This window comes from Gossypium arboreum, chromosome 12, assembly GCF_025698485.1.
Source record: "Gossypium arboreum isolate Shixiya-1 chromosome 12, ASM2569848v2, whole genome shotgun sequence".
In the NCBI taxonomy this organism is placed as follows: Eukaryota; Viridiplantae; Streptophyta; class Magnoliopsida; order Malvales; family Malvaceae; genus Gossypium; species Gossypium arboreum.
Genome location: NC_069081.1, coordinates 104,789,203 through 104,803,911, shown reverse-complemented (window position 1 = coordinate 104,803,911; position 14,709 = coordinate 104,789,203). Strand labels below are relative to the sequence as shown.

Below are 14,709 nucleotides of genomic sequence, written 5' to 3'. Positions count from 1 at the left end.
CTTGAAGCATTTCTCAGCATAATTTGCAGAGTCCTTGCTTCAAATGAGGAAAGCCATGGTTCATTACCCCTTAAAAGAAAAGAAGATATATAACAATAGTAATAATAGTACTACTTTTATAATGATGAGGGTCCTATTTACATAATTTTAGGATATAGCCATCGATTGCATTTGTCCTCCAATGCCCGAGGAAGATCCCAATGGTGGAGTGTCACAAACGGTTCAATTTCTGCATACATACAACATGCAATTTATATTGCCTCTACATGTGAACATATACTATATATCTGATCAATTACAGATTTCTAGATTTTTGGCAAATTCATATGTATCATGCACTGCAGTTCATTGTATTTAGACTAGAATGCGAGTGCTGCCTACTGGCTGGTGTGTGTTTTGGCACTTGTATGTTCAACTTTCTTTTAAATATTTTGTCATATTCCTACACCTGTATTTTAAAATGTTTCAAAATTGATAAACACTTCCAAGAAAAATAAGAATCGGCGGAATGCAGTTTAATATTTGCAAAGCTACTATTCATTATCTAGTTGAACAATACGGAGATCAGCGGCGGCAGAGGGCTGTCAAGGTCAATATATTTTATCCCTTTAAAATTTATAAAATTTTTAATAGGTGATAAAATTACACGAAATTAAAAAATATAAAATTTTGATTTAATCATTTAAATTATTAAAATGATGAAATAACATTTTAACTCTCGTAAAACTATACAACTTAATTTAAGGATTTAGAAAAATTTCTAATTTCACTCTTAGAATAATTTTTCATATAAATTTAAAAAAATAAAGATACTTAAATAATATTAAAATAAGTGTAACTTAGCAAGTAAATATCTCTAAAATAGTAGTAAAATTAATAATAATACAATAGCTATACAATATCAAAAGTCCAAATAATAACATCAAAATAATAGTAATATAATAGTAAAATGATAACAAAACAATAAAAAATAGTGACAAAACAGTTAAAAACAGCCTCTTTTTTTTTTCTTTTGCAAATTTAAATTGGGTTGGGCCAGAATAAAAAAATTACTTAAGACTTGACCCACTTAAAAAACAAACTTTATTTTTTAAGTAAATTTATTTTTTAAATTTATACTTTTATCCAAACAATACACCTTTTTAAGTAGACCTTCGGGCCGGGCCACATATAGTCTAGTTTCCTATTTCCTCCCTCACTTGTGTTTTTTTGTTTTTTATTTTATTTTGTTAACCAAAATTTTAAATAAATAAAAATAACAAATAAAATTACTTTATGGAGGTTAAAACTAAAAACTATTTGAGGATTGCTAATTCTCTTTTATACGAGTCTTTTTATAATTGTTTACATTTAAATAAAATTAACTTTTTATAAAGATTAAGGAATATTATTTATTAATAATTTGATTTTTCTCAAATTACTCTTCATTTTATTTCTTTAAAATATTGGTTGAATTAATTAAAATATTTAAAAAGTAAAATCCCTAAACGAAGTGGGGATTACTTCTAGTTATTAAGTAAAAAAAAAAAAATCCAAAAACGCAATTAAAGTTTGTCATTATGATTTCTGCTCATTATTTGTCGTTTTTTTAAATAAAAATGGGAGCCTTTAAGCTTTGGATCTGATTATCTATCTTATTAACCATTCCTTTCTTTCGCTCCGTAGCTCTCTACAATTGTCAATTTCGAATTTTAATTCTCCAGCGGTACGCTCCCACGTAAACTCTAATTGGGTTCTTGTTTTTTCTTTTAATTTTTATTTTCAGTTTTCAATTTACTCCTTTCTCTTTTCTTTTTTCCTGCTTTTTCAATTATCTCAATCTGTTATTGTTTCCTTTTCGAGATCTGACTTACTTTTACCGGATTCCCCAAAATGGAACTATTTACGTTTTATAGGAATTCTGAGTTTTATACATACTAAATTGTCCGTTGTAAGCTTTAGAATACTGTTGCTAGATTTAATATCATTTCATCTACCTAACAGACCGTTAAAAGAATCAAATTTTCCTTCTTTTGAGTATTGGTTTTGGTGGATCATTTGCAGCTTGATGCGATTAGCTGCTCGCTTGTTGGAAACTGAGGAATTGACATTACTCAAAATTGAGCTGAGATCGGCTCTGTTTGGATTATGTTAAAAGTGTATACTTCAGTAAAGTTTGGTTTCGTTTTGCACCAAGAATTGTGTAATTCTCTTCTCGGCAGTTCGATTTTGGAATGAACTATTGATCCTTAATAAAGAATTGAAATTCAGCTTCGTTTTCGTAGTTCTTCTTAGTACTGATTACGGTGGATTTAGAGTGAACTTGGGTATTTTCCACTATCGTTTTATCTGTTACTTATGATGACTGGAGAAAGATCCGTGCGGGCAGGAGTGTAGAGGAGGTGGTTTCAATGCTTATTGGACTTGTCCCCGTACATGATTACTTATATAGAAGCTTATATGTGATAATAGGTTACGGTTTTCGTGGTTCTTGTAGATTTAATCTAAAGGAACTGGTTATTTAGTGGTTTTCCAAAACCTCAATTATTTAAAGCTTTGGACATGAGAAGCCCTTTGCTCAATAAGCTTTCTCTTACTTGCGGCCGTAGACTGCCGGTCAGTTGGTTGGTATTGTGCTTCACTAGCGTGCTTGTGCTGATTGCAGTCTTTGGATCATCGTTTCCTAAGTCATTTGACTATGTAACTGTCACTCCAGTCCCAGAGATTTATTCAAACTATAGAAGGTTAAAGGAGCAAGCCGCAGTTGACTATTTTCAGCTGAGAACTGTCTCGTCTGGAGCTGGTCGCCAAGGGGAGCTTGGCTTATGCGGCAAAGAAAGAGAAAATTATGTTCCTTGTTACAATGTAACTGCAAATGTATTATTAGGGTTTAAAGATGGAGAGGAGTTTGATCGGCATTGTGAAGTATCAAGCCAAGGAAAGTTTTGTTTAGTTCGCCCTCCGAAGGATTATAAGATTCCACTCCGTTGGCCAGCTGGTAGGGATGTAATATGGACTGGAAATGTGAAGATAACCAAAGACCAATTCCTTTCTTCTGGAAGCATAACAAAAAGGTATTTAGTAAATGCATTTGGATGCTTTCTAAATGTACATAAAGTATCATGCATATCTCCCTCTGTTACAAACTTTACCTTTTATAATTTGCTAGTATCTGTTTTTTTTATACCAGCTTATACATCATCCTTCATTCTTTTTTCTTTATGCCATTAGTAACAGCTTTCTAATTTACATTCATAATCTTTTACCAAATTATCTAGAATGATGTTGCTCGAAGAGAATCAAATTGCTTTTCACTCTCAGGACGGCTTAATCTTTGATGGTGTCAAAGATTATTCTCGCCAGATTGCAGAGATGATGGGACTGGGAAGTGGCTCTGAATTTTTTCAAGCTGGTGTAAGTCTTTATTTCATTTCATGATACTATTTTACCCTTTTGGAGTACCATGAGTTTTGAGAGTTTGGTATTTTGGAATCAAATATTTTCTAATGTTTTATATTGTTATTTAACAAATATGAGAAAGATACCTTATGTGTATGGTCTTCAAGGGGAAGTAAAACTATCTGCACCACATGGTATTTAATGCTCCTACTTTGGTTACAGGTACGCACCGTTCTTGATATTGGTTGTGGATTTGGAAGTTTTGGAGCTCATTTAGTTTCACTAAAGTTGATGGCTCTTTGTGTTGCTGCATATGAGGCAACTGGAAGCCAAGTTCAAATAGCTCTTGAGAGAGGTCTTCCAGCAATGATTGGCGATTTCATATCGAGACAACTACCATATCCATCATTGTCATTTGACATGGTTCATTGTGCTCAGTGCGGTATTGTTTGGGACAAGAAAGGTACTTTCAGAGCTTAATAGTAGTGCTTCCTATTGTAAAAATTACATATGCTTTACTTTCTAACTATGATTTTATAAAACAGAGGGGATGTTTCTTGTAGAATTTGATCGGTTACTCAAGCCTGGAGGTTTTTTTGTTATAACCTCACCTATAAGTAAGCCACCTGGGCATGCTACAAGTTTGAAGAAAAGAAGCATGTTAACTCCACTGGCACAATTCACTGAAAAGATTTGTTGGAGTCTTATTGCACAACAAGATGAGACATTTATCTGGCAGAAAACTGCTGATGCTCATTGCTATTCTTCTCTGTGAGTATATGCAGAAAATGTTCACTCTTTTCAAAGTGAATCTTTCTTCAATTTCGTTATAAACAACTCATTAAAACCATTTTTTGGTTGCTCTACCCTTTTACTTTGATTTTGTTGTATTTGTTCCCCTTAACAATCTGACCTGTGCTGATGTTTTGCTGTTTTGCTAACTTTATGTTTCTTGAATATAGCCAGAAAAATGAGGTACCCCTATGCAAAGAAGGATATGATGCTCCCTATTATCAAACCTTGATGCCATGTATTATTGGAGCTTCCAGCAAACGCTGGATTCCTATTCAGAACAAGTCTTCTAGCCCAGATTTGAGCTCTATGGAGCTTGAAGTTCATGGAAAGTATTGTTCCACCCCAAATTATTTTTCTCTTCCTGCACCCATGTTTTCATTCTGCACTCGGGTTGTTTTATGCAATCCACAGCTCATGTAGTATGTTGATTTAAGTTAATGGCTGCAGGTGTCAGTCCAGAAGATTTCTTTGAAGACTTGCAAGTTTGGAAATTAGCTTTAAAAAACTATTGGTCTTTGCTTACACCATTAATTTTCTCCGACCATCCCAAGAGGCCAGGCGATGAAGACCCATTGCCTCCATTTAATATGGTACGCAATGTGATGGACATGAATGCACATTATGGGGGTTTGAATGCTGCATTCCTGGAGGAAATGAAATCAGTGTGGGTGATGAATGTTGTACCTGTTAGGGCTCGCAATACACTTCCTCTCATTCTTGACCGAGGCTTTCCTGGTGTTTATCATGACTGGTTAGTTTCTTAAAACTTCACGAAAGTAATTTGTTTAAGTTGGTAGTTAAAAGCTGGCGTTGGAGTGCAAATTTTAACTTCTTTGTTCTATGTGTGTATATCTTCCCAGGTTTTTAGAAGTGCACTTTCTCATTTTGTTTCAAGATTAAGTTAATATTTAAGTTTGTAATAATAATGGTTCTGTTAATATATTTTGCTTTAGTTAGATTCATTCTTAAATTGAATATTACTGTTTCATTTTTCTATATACGAGAATCTTCAGTTGGCTGAAGTTTGAACTATATTTGACTGCTAATGAAATTTACATTTTGAATCTGCATATGGAATTTTCTCTCTTGAGCTCCTGTTGAACATTCGGAAGTTCCTTTTTCTCTGTTTTTTTTCATAATAACATGCAGCTGCTGATCATTCTATCAACCATATTAACAATATCTAATATATCTGATCTGTTCAGGTGTGAACCCTTCCCAACATATCCTCGAACATACGACTTGCTTCATGCGAATGGGCTCCTCTCACATCTTACTTCAGAGAGGTGTAGTTTGGTGGAGTTATTTGTAGAGATGGATCGAATTCTACGCCCTGAGGTATTTAGTTTTTCTGGATGTTGACTTCATATTCAATGCAGTCCCTTTTTCTCTTATTCTTTTCTTGTGCAGGAATTGTCCCCTAAGACCTCTTAATTGTTTGTTAGATTGAAGGAAAAACTATCATTTTATACTCAACATCCTCATCCTCCCCAACGTGCTCTCCTCCCAAAAAAACAACAATAATTCTAATCAATGCCCTATAATGCCATATCATCTGATATGCTGTAAAATATGCTATATTAATGAATAGTTTGTGAAATAGTTATTACTTGATCAACTGTGTATCGGAAGTTATGAGGTTGTGTTTGCTCGCAGGGCTGGGTTGTGCTCTCTGATAAACTAGGAGCTATAGAACTAGCACGTGCACATGCTACACAAGTACGATGGGATGCAAGGGTGATTGATGTTCAGAATGGTAACGATCAGCGGCTACTTGTTTGTCAGAAACCGTTTGTGAAAAAATGATTGATGTAGCACCAAAAGGTCTCAGGACCAGGGCTGTCAAATTTGTTTTTGAACGGGTAATTCTCAAACTAATCCAACAAAACACCTAGGAAATCACGCGTACATAGATTATAAAAGTAATATCACACATATTGGTGACCCTTAAATTAGTCGGTAGAACTGATGATGATGTTACTTTGGGCAGAGGATGAAGTGTCGGCAGCATTGGCGATGCAAGAAACGCTGAAGAATGAGCATGGTGGGAGGGGAGGGCTGTTAGTGTATATCAGAAATGGTTTGCTGAAGTAGGTCCAATTTTTTTACTGTATCCTTTTACCTTTTCTTTTCTTGCAAGGCATTTGTCTATTTCTTGCAATTCATTCTTTCATTCTTCTTTTTAACTTATCTTAACAGGTTTGAGTTTGTCTATTTCTATATTATTTGATATTTGAACTCATTGTATTTAACCATCATTGCTTTGCAATGCCCACAAAATGTGATAATTACAAATACATCAAAGGAAGTTCTCTCCTCCCTCTTATATATATATATATATATAGTTTTAGTGCCACTATGTGATATTATGAAATAATAATATATTCAAAATTTGAAATCTTAATATTAGTGAACAGTCAGTTATTAAATTATGAATATTATTTTATAATAAAATTTATTAATTAATTTGATGTATTTTTAATTAAGTATTATTTTTTAATATATAAATATATATTTTCGATTTAGGTATTATAAAGGTGATATTTATAAAATAAAAGTAAACTAGTGAGGTATATATTTCTGTTACAATCATAATTATAAAATTTGTTATTATCTTCTGCTATCAACCATTTACTTTTTATTTATAATAATTTTTACTTATGCATTATAAATTATTTATTGCTATATTATGAAGTTGTTTACCTCTGTATTGTTATTTATTTCCAAAATGGTATCATATACTACTCATTTATAATCGTTAATCATTAAAATTATTTAATTTATTTATATATTATCAATCATTTATTAAGAATTTAATTGTCTAGAAGTACGTAAGTTGAAAACTATTATATAGTAATAATTATAAAAATATATACCAAATATAACAATAAACATTCAACTAATCTCTAAATTTCACATTTATCAACTTAAAAAAAATGATGTATTCGTAGAGAATTTGTTACAAATATGTTTGGAGAAACAGAAAAAGATGTTGGGAGAAATAGAAAGGAGAAAAATTTTTAGATAGAAAATAAGAAAAGAGTGGTTGTCCATTTATATACACAAAATTAGGGGGTTGCTTGACTGATAATTCAAAAAAATAACAATTTTTTGGAGTTGCAGGGGATCGAACCCTGTACCTCTCGCATGCAAAGCGAGCGCTCTACCATTTGAGCTACAACCCCTGTTGAAATCCAAGTCAAAACACTGTTTAAATTTCATTTTTCTTTAACGTGAAGTGGACAACTTATTAGATTGCTAAATCAAACTTAGCAGAAGGAATAGACATTCAAGTCGAAATAAAGGTAAATTTTATACTACCAACACCAACACAAACACAAAACATATAGTCAACTAAAAAGGTTTAGGCAAAAGGATTTCTTAATTATCAACTCAAAAATTTATAATTACTACAAACACCGGATACCATTCTAAGTACAGGGCATTGGATAAAGAGAAAATAAACTGTGGCAATTGGTTCATCTAATCATGCTACTTGATCTCAATTCTCAATTATTTTTTCATTCCTTTGGGTGTTCTTAGCGTTGTTAATTGATTCCGATTTTGGGTTTTAATAGCTTCCCTACAAGCTGAATATTTTTATTATCTTTTTCAACCTTCTAACTTTACAATCTTTTTAAATACCCTTTAATTTACAATGCCCTTCCAATTTAGTCTGTGATCACAAACTCTAGGGTTTTCTGTCTTCTTCTTTATATATGCATACAAACAATATACGCTTATTCATTCACTCGAGCCTTGATCATCAATTTGTTTCTATAGTAATGTTCTCTGCATAGCCATTGAAATTTACTGATTGGAATCAAACAATGTTGAGCTCCCGGCCCCTTCAACTGCCAATGTTGACGATGTAAAATTGAGTTTTTTTTTTTTTTGAAGGGCTGCGCGTTTGAGTCGATCACATGTTTATTATTGTTTGGCTTCCGATAAAAGGAGGGAATATTTTGAAGGGAGTTGAAACATGTAATTGCAGATATTCAATGCCTTAAAAAAAGCTTTGCAGAGAAAGATTTCAAGGTCTGATCACCACCAAAGACGATGTATAATAATAATAATAAATGTTCAACAAATTAAATTGACACCTTGTTTTTTTCCAGTTCGTCTGCAAAATGACTTCCTCAATGTTATCTTCAACAAGAAAGCCTACAATTATTTCCCATATCCTTACTATGTTATGCAAACTACATAATTTGTTCAACATAACATGATTTTCAGACAGAATTCTGAATACTTTCATAACTATTTCACTTTTGACATATTTTTGTTTAATCTTGATGATAACTTGATGATTACCTGTACTTTGATTGTTTTATAATTATATTTTTGATGTTGTCAACACTGCCGAAAATCTGTTACCAAGAAAATTTAGCTTCCACCCGACTGCAGAACAGAGATTAAAGAAAACAGGCTTCGAGAACCTATTGAAGCTCACAAGCCCTTCAAAACACATCCCATCACTTATAACAACAGTGGCAGACAGATGGTATAAAGGAAAAATGTTTTGTATTTCAAACTTAAACTATTTATGGGTTTAGGAGAGGTTTTAAGCATTACTAATTTACTGATAAATGGTTGACCAATTATAAAAAATGGGAAAGGCATGAATTTAAGAGACTTGTGTGTATAGCTCAAATTTTACCCGAGCCCAACAAGTAGAGCCCAAAGCACCAAATAAATTAACAGTTCAATTAATACCCCACTAAATCAACCACTACACCCTACAAAATCACCCCCACTAAACCACCACACTAACTTCATCACCCCACTTGCCTGCAAAAAGAAAGAGACAATTAGTTGTAAAATTTGACTATAAAAGACATTCAAAATTATTCTAAAAGAGTTTTTTTTTTTTTAGAAAAAAAGAGAAAGATTCAAATAGAAACTTTCAATACAAAAAATACACGAGATTAATCAAAAATCAAAGCAAAAGAGGGTTTTTTTTTTAGGTTCGGCCGCCATGTACGGTGACGCTGACGGCGACGCGTGGAGGTTCGGTGACCGGAGCAAGACCTGACCGATAGCCGGATTTTGAAGGAGGAGAGTTGTTATTATTATTATTATTATTATTATTATTCTATATACTATTACTGTTTTCTTTTTATTATTATTAGTAGTACGTAATAGTGTTTTTATTATTTTATCTTTTATTACTATTATTATTAACCTACTATTATTATTTTTATTAATATAGTATTATTTCCTTTTTATATTGTTATTATTATTATTAGCACGTATATTATTATTATTAATGTATCATTATTATTTTCTATTTTATTATTACTTTTATTACTATTGTTTCGATTATTATTATTTTCATTACTTCCATTATTATTATCATCATTTTCTATTGCCATTAATATGTCATTTGTTCATTATTATTATTATTTTAACACTATTATCATCATTATATATTTACTTTTTAAATATTATTACCATTATATTTTTATTATTATTACTATTATTTTTATTTTCCGTCTTATTTTTAAACTATTTCATTCAATATTTTGTTGTACATGTGTTTATTTGCCCACTCTCGATTTAAATTAAATTTTCATTCTAATTTTCTTTGTTATTCTATTTTTTATCTCTATATTATTTTATTTATTGTCATTTTTTTTTTGGATTTTTTAAGTAAAGGCAAAATTCGGTACTTGGAAATTCGAGAAATCATGTCCTAACGTACTGGGTTTCGGTTTTTCGTTTGATCTAAGTAACCGATTATCCTTTTAAATTAAAATAAATGAGTTTTAAATAAAACAAAGGCAATATTCCGTATTTAGAAATTCGAGTAGTCGTGCCCTAACGTACTGGACTTCAATTTTCCGTTTGATCTAAATATCCGAATGTCCTTTTTAAAATTTAAATACATAAGTTTTAAATGAAATAGAAGGCAAGCTCATACTCGAAGGTCGAGGTGTTGTGTCCTAACGTACTTGATATAACATTTTACCTTGAGATGAAACGGTCCTTGACATACGTTTTAATTTATCCAAATACCTTAAAAAAGCATTAACACTAAGAGGGATCATATTTTAAACTCTTGTCAAATTTTTAATTTTCGACATTAAGACACTGAATAATTAATTAGGTACCAAATTTGGGCGTGACGAGGGTGATAACCCTTCCTCGCACGTAATGGACTCCCGAACCTGTTCTTCCAATTTTCGCAGACCAAAATCGTTGTTTTGATAAATCAATCTGTTTATTGAAAAACGATCACGTTTTGAGGTGACCCAATCACACATCATCAAAAAGGATCGGTGGCGACTCCAAACTTTTGTCTTAAAAAGTCGATTCTCGTTTTTCAAAAAAATAGTTTCGACAGCTTGGCGACTCCACTAGGGACAATAAGAGTGTCAAGTCGTAAATTAATTATTTTCTGTCTTTTTGTCGAAAATTGAAAATTTAGTTTTTAACATACGATCCTCTTATTGCATTTCATTGGTGTTATGGTTTTCATCATTTTATTCATATTTTTTGTATTTCGAGTTTTTATATCCTTTCGCATTACACTGCATGACCGTTTGGTCACGCCTTTTGAAGTAGAAGTGAGAAACTACGCCTTCGTGAAGTTTTCATCTCCGCATGGGATAGTGGACCGCTTCCGGGATACATCCGTACCTATGTCTTCGTGAGATTTTTATCTCCGCATGGCCATAGGGAAATGTATTCCTCTGAACTGAACTTGATCCATATGAGCCTATAATGGGTGAGGATCGAGGAATCTGTCGGTTCAGGTACCTTTAATCTAGAACCGAGCCACATATAATGAGCCCTGAGAGCCCACCCTAGGTAGAGCCACACCAAACCCTAGTGGTCACCCGAATAGGTGCTCTGTTTGTCATTTATGTTTTTGTACTGACGTGTTTCTTTTCGGATTGCATTGCATTTTCATTATAGAGATCCTTTCTTTGTATTTCATCCGTCTTTGTTACGATCCTCATCATTATGGTTTATAATTGTTGTATTGGTTTGAGTTTTGGTATCTTTCTGCACATTGCATCGCATGATCGGTTGATCTTACCCTTTTTAAGTGGGAGTGATAAGTTATTCTTTCGTGAGGTTTTCACCTCCGTGCAAGATAGTGGATCGCTTTCGGGATACATCTGTACCTATGTCTTCGTGAGATTTTCATCTCTGTGCAGCCATAGGGAAATGTATTCCCCTGAACTGAACTTGGTTCGTATGAACCTATAATCGTGGGGGATTGAGGAATCTGCCGGTTCAGGTGCTCTTGCCTTAGAGCCGAACTGCATATAGAGAGCCCTAAGAGCCTACCCTAGGTAGAGCCACACCAAACCCTAGTGGTCACTCGGATAAGTGCTCTATTTTGGTTATTTATTTCTCCTATGCTAATGTATTTTCTTTTATTTTGATTGCATTGCATTTTAATAATAGAAAAGAGGTGTTGATTCACATTCGATTGCTAAATAGAGAGCTTGGAATGGAAAATGGATTTCTTGATAAAGTGGAATATAATATGGCTCTTCGAATATGGTCTGAGTAAATAGCGAGAGAAGGCTGGTAGTCCGTTGAGGAATATATGACTTTGCTTCCGACAAAGATTATTAGAGAACCATTACGCCTCGACATTCTTGAAGAAGCGAACGAGCATCGTGAGGATAAGTGAGCAATGAGTCGTGGCCTGGATCAAGCAAAAGGAGCTAGTAGAGGCATCCATTGGAAAGTTCGCAAGATTTGACCTTACATCCGGATATGAGGAAAAAGATCGATTTATTTGCTTGAAATATGAGGTTAAGGCCGTATATGTATCCGTTTTATGTAAAGAAATTTATTTTTTAGAAAGTTATTCTAATAGAATTGAATTCAGAATCAACGCCTCTCTTTCTTTTTGCATTCATCCCATGCATTTGCATTACATTGCATCGTATGTATTAGATTTTCACAAAAAAACCCTAATTATTTTAAAATTATTAAAGGTTAATCTAGAAACCGATAAAAGTTCATCAACTAAGCATCGTTACGGTACTCTCGCTAAAACAAAAGCCGTGGACCAAAAGTTAGAAAAATTAAAACAAATACAAAATGAGATGCAGGATCAACTACAAATACAAATGCAAGAACAGTTGGCCAGGATCGAACAGGATATGAGGGATTAGATGTTAAAATCCCAGAGAAGTATGATGAACCAGTTAGCACAACTGTTGGCTAGAGGTCTTGATAAAGGAAAAACCCTATGATTAACACTAGAAATGATAACAAGGATATTGCTTATCCTCGAGGTTTTACCCCAACAAACACCCAAGTACAATTTTCAAGGGTGTCTGTCAATAGTAAACCCCAATGTCAGATCGGTACTTCGACACTGATACACTTCCCAATAGGCTCAAGCTCCAACCCCGGAGATAATCCGGTAAACCCCGTTGTCCTTAACCTCAATGATATGGTTAAAATAGAAAAGGCGATAGCGAAGCTCCCAAGGCAACTAGAGGACCGATACAAGTGGCTGGAGGAGAAATTCAAGGCGTTGGAAAGCGCTAGTTGATGTTAAGGAGTTGAGTCTGGTCCCAAATTTGGTACTCCTTTCCAAGTTCAAAATGCCGGAGTTTGAGAAATGTAATAAGACTAGTTGCCCCGAAGCTCATATTACAATATTCTGTCAAAGGATGACAGGATATGTCAACAACGACTAGTTGTTGATTCACTGTTTCTATGACAGCTTGACTGGGGCTGCAACCAAATGGTACAATCAGCTGAATCATGCCCAAGTAAATTCATGGAAGGACCTAGCACAAGCCTTCATGAAATAGTATGGCCATGTGATTGATATGGTATCTGAAAGGATCACGTTGCAGAATATGGAGAAAAAGCCAAATGAAAACTTTAGGTAATATGCTCAAAGGTGGAGGAAAGTCGCCACACAAGTTCAACCACCACTGCTAGAGAAGGAAACAACCATGCTCTTCATTAATACCCTGAAGGCACCTTTTATTAATCACATACTGAAAAGTACAACTAAGAGTTTCTCGGACATTGCGATGTCTGGTGAAATAATAGAGAATGCAATAAGATGTAGGAAAATAAACTCGGGAGGCAACATCAAAAGATTAACCCCAAATAAAAATGAAAATGAAGTGAACAATATGAGCAAAGGGTATTCCAAATTGGTCACTGTTGGCCAACCGATGCCATAACTACTAGTTATCAAGGCCTTTCAAGGTAAGAATCCAACTCGAGGCTGAGCTAAAAAAAACTTCAGTTCACTCCCATCCCGATGACGTATAGAGAGTTATACCAAAATTGTTTGATGCCCATGTAGTATCTCCGTTCTACTCAGAACCTATGCAGCCTCCGTTCCTTAAATGGTACGACGCGAACGCCCATTGTGATTATAATGCGGGAATCACGGGACACTCGATAGAAAACTGCACTACTTTCAAAAAGTTAATCGAAAGGCTTATCAAAATGGGCATTGTAAAATTGGATGATTTGTCTAGGGTAGAAAATTCGTTACCCAACCATGCTGATAAAGGGGTAAATGCGATAATAGAGAATGTGGGGAAGAGAATCAAGAAAAACATTGCAGAAGTAAAAACTCCACTGAACTAGGTTTGGAAAAAAATAATAGATATGAGGTTGATTATCCAGAATTCGGAGAAGATACCCAAGGGGATGGGGAGCTACTGTGTATTCCACGTTAAAGAAGGTCGTGAAATCCAGGAGTACACTGAATTCAAAACTTTGGTGCAGGGTCTAATGGATAATAAAGAGTTGGAATTCTTTGAAAAATCTAAGGGCTCAGATATTAGGGATTCTGAACATTAATACCATATCTAAAAAGAGAGCCGGGGAAGAGAATTTATCCGGCATTCGCCCTTACGTACTTGGGAGTGTTTTGAACAATAGGACTGTGGAAAAGATCCTTATATTTTTTAGAGCCAATTAGGAGTAATGTTTAGAACACGCTTATTGTTCTAAGCTTAGGAGCAAATAAGAATTCTTTTGTGAAATAGGCTTATGTCCAGCATCTTTATTTCAATAAAATACATATTTGTTTCTTATTTCAAGCAAATATTCTTTTATTATTTCATTTCATTCATGATCTTACCATATCATCATTAAAATTATTTATTCTTTGGAATCTACCTTCGTACCTACAACAGGTCTCTAGATATCAATGACGTGAGCGAGTTGTCATTGACTCAGAGTCTCCTTTTGGGTGAGATATGTGTTTAAGGGGATCTCAGAACTTTGAAGATGACAGAGATTGTAACTTATCTCCTGATTTGTTAATAATGGTAGAGTAAGATAAAAAACAAATCCTACTTTACAAAAAGTTAGTGGACAGTGAGCCTAGGAAAAGAGAAAGGGGCAAAGATCAGAGCCAGCATCACTGCAAAGACAAAGCGAGACATCATTGAGTTATTTCAAGAATTCAAAGGTGTTTTCGCATGATCGTATCAAGATATGCCTGCACAATTAAGACTTGTAGATGCTAAAAAGGTCCATACGGGTGTTAGAAGTACACATGCTAATGGTTTTATGTTAGCCAGG

General features: G+C 33.8%; 1 protein-coding gene and 1 non-coding gene across 3 annotated transcripts; one reads left to right on the top strand and one right to left on the bottom strand.

The window, feature by feature from the left end:
* Nucleotides 1-1,525: 1,525 nt before the first annotated feature.
* On the top strand, nt 1,526-6,477 carry LOC108476826 (probable methyltransferase PMT5). Of its 2 annotated transcripts, XM_053022637.1 has the most exons (10): nt 1,542-1,705; nt 2,044-3,053; nt 3,258-3,393; nt 3,601-3,841; nt 3,924-4,149; nt 4,341-4,507; nt 4,621-4,924; nt 5,379-5,511; nt 5,830-6,035; nt 6,164-6,477. In XM_053022637.1, exons 2-9 carry the CDS (start codon nt 2,542-2,544, stop codon nt 5,977-5,979), a joined length of 1,869 nt encoding a protein of 622 aa, XP_052878597.1. In that variant the 5' UTR covers nt 1,542-1,705; nt 2,044-2,541; the 3' UTR covers nt 5,980-6,035; nt 6,164-6,477. The 2 variants fall into 2 exon arrangements, with proteins under 2 accessions (XP_052878596.1, XP_052878597.1); XM_053022636.1 differs by lacking the exons at nt 5,379-5,511; nt 5,830-6,035; nt 6,164-6,477 and having other exon boundaries at nt 1,526-1,705; nt 4,341-4,502; nt 4,621-4,776.
* Nucleotides 6,478-7,285: 808 nt separating this feature from the next.
* TRNAA-UGC (transfer RNA alanine (anticodon UGC)) lies at nt 7,286-7,358 on the bottom strand. The gene has a single exon. It is a non-coding gene; the product is annotated as a tRNA-Ala (tRNA).
* Between the last annotated feature and the right edge of the window lie 7,351 nt (nt 7,359-14,709).

Bases quoted from the DNA above. Each gene is read 5' to 3' on its own strand.
- LOC108476826 (XM_053022637.1), top strand. From the start codon at position 2,542: ATGAGAAGCCCTTTGCTCAATAAGCTTTCTCTTACTTGCGGCCGTAGA. The intron at 3,394-3,600 runs GTAAGTCTTTAT...CTTTGGTTACAG, and splicing joins CTGAATTTTTTCAAGCTGGT to GTACGCACCGTTCTTGATAT. The intron at 4,925-5,378 runs GTTAGTTTCTTA...TGATCTGTTCAG, and splicing joins CCTGGTGTTTATCATGACTG to GTGTGAACCCTTCCCAACAT.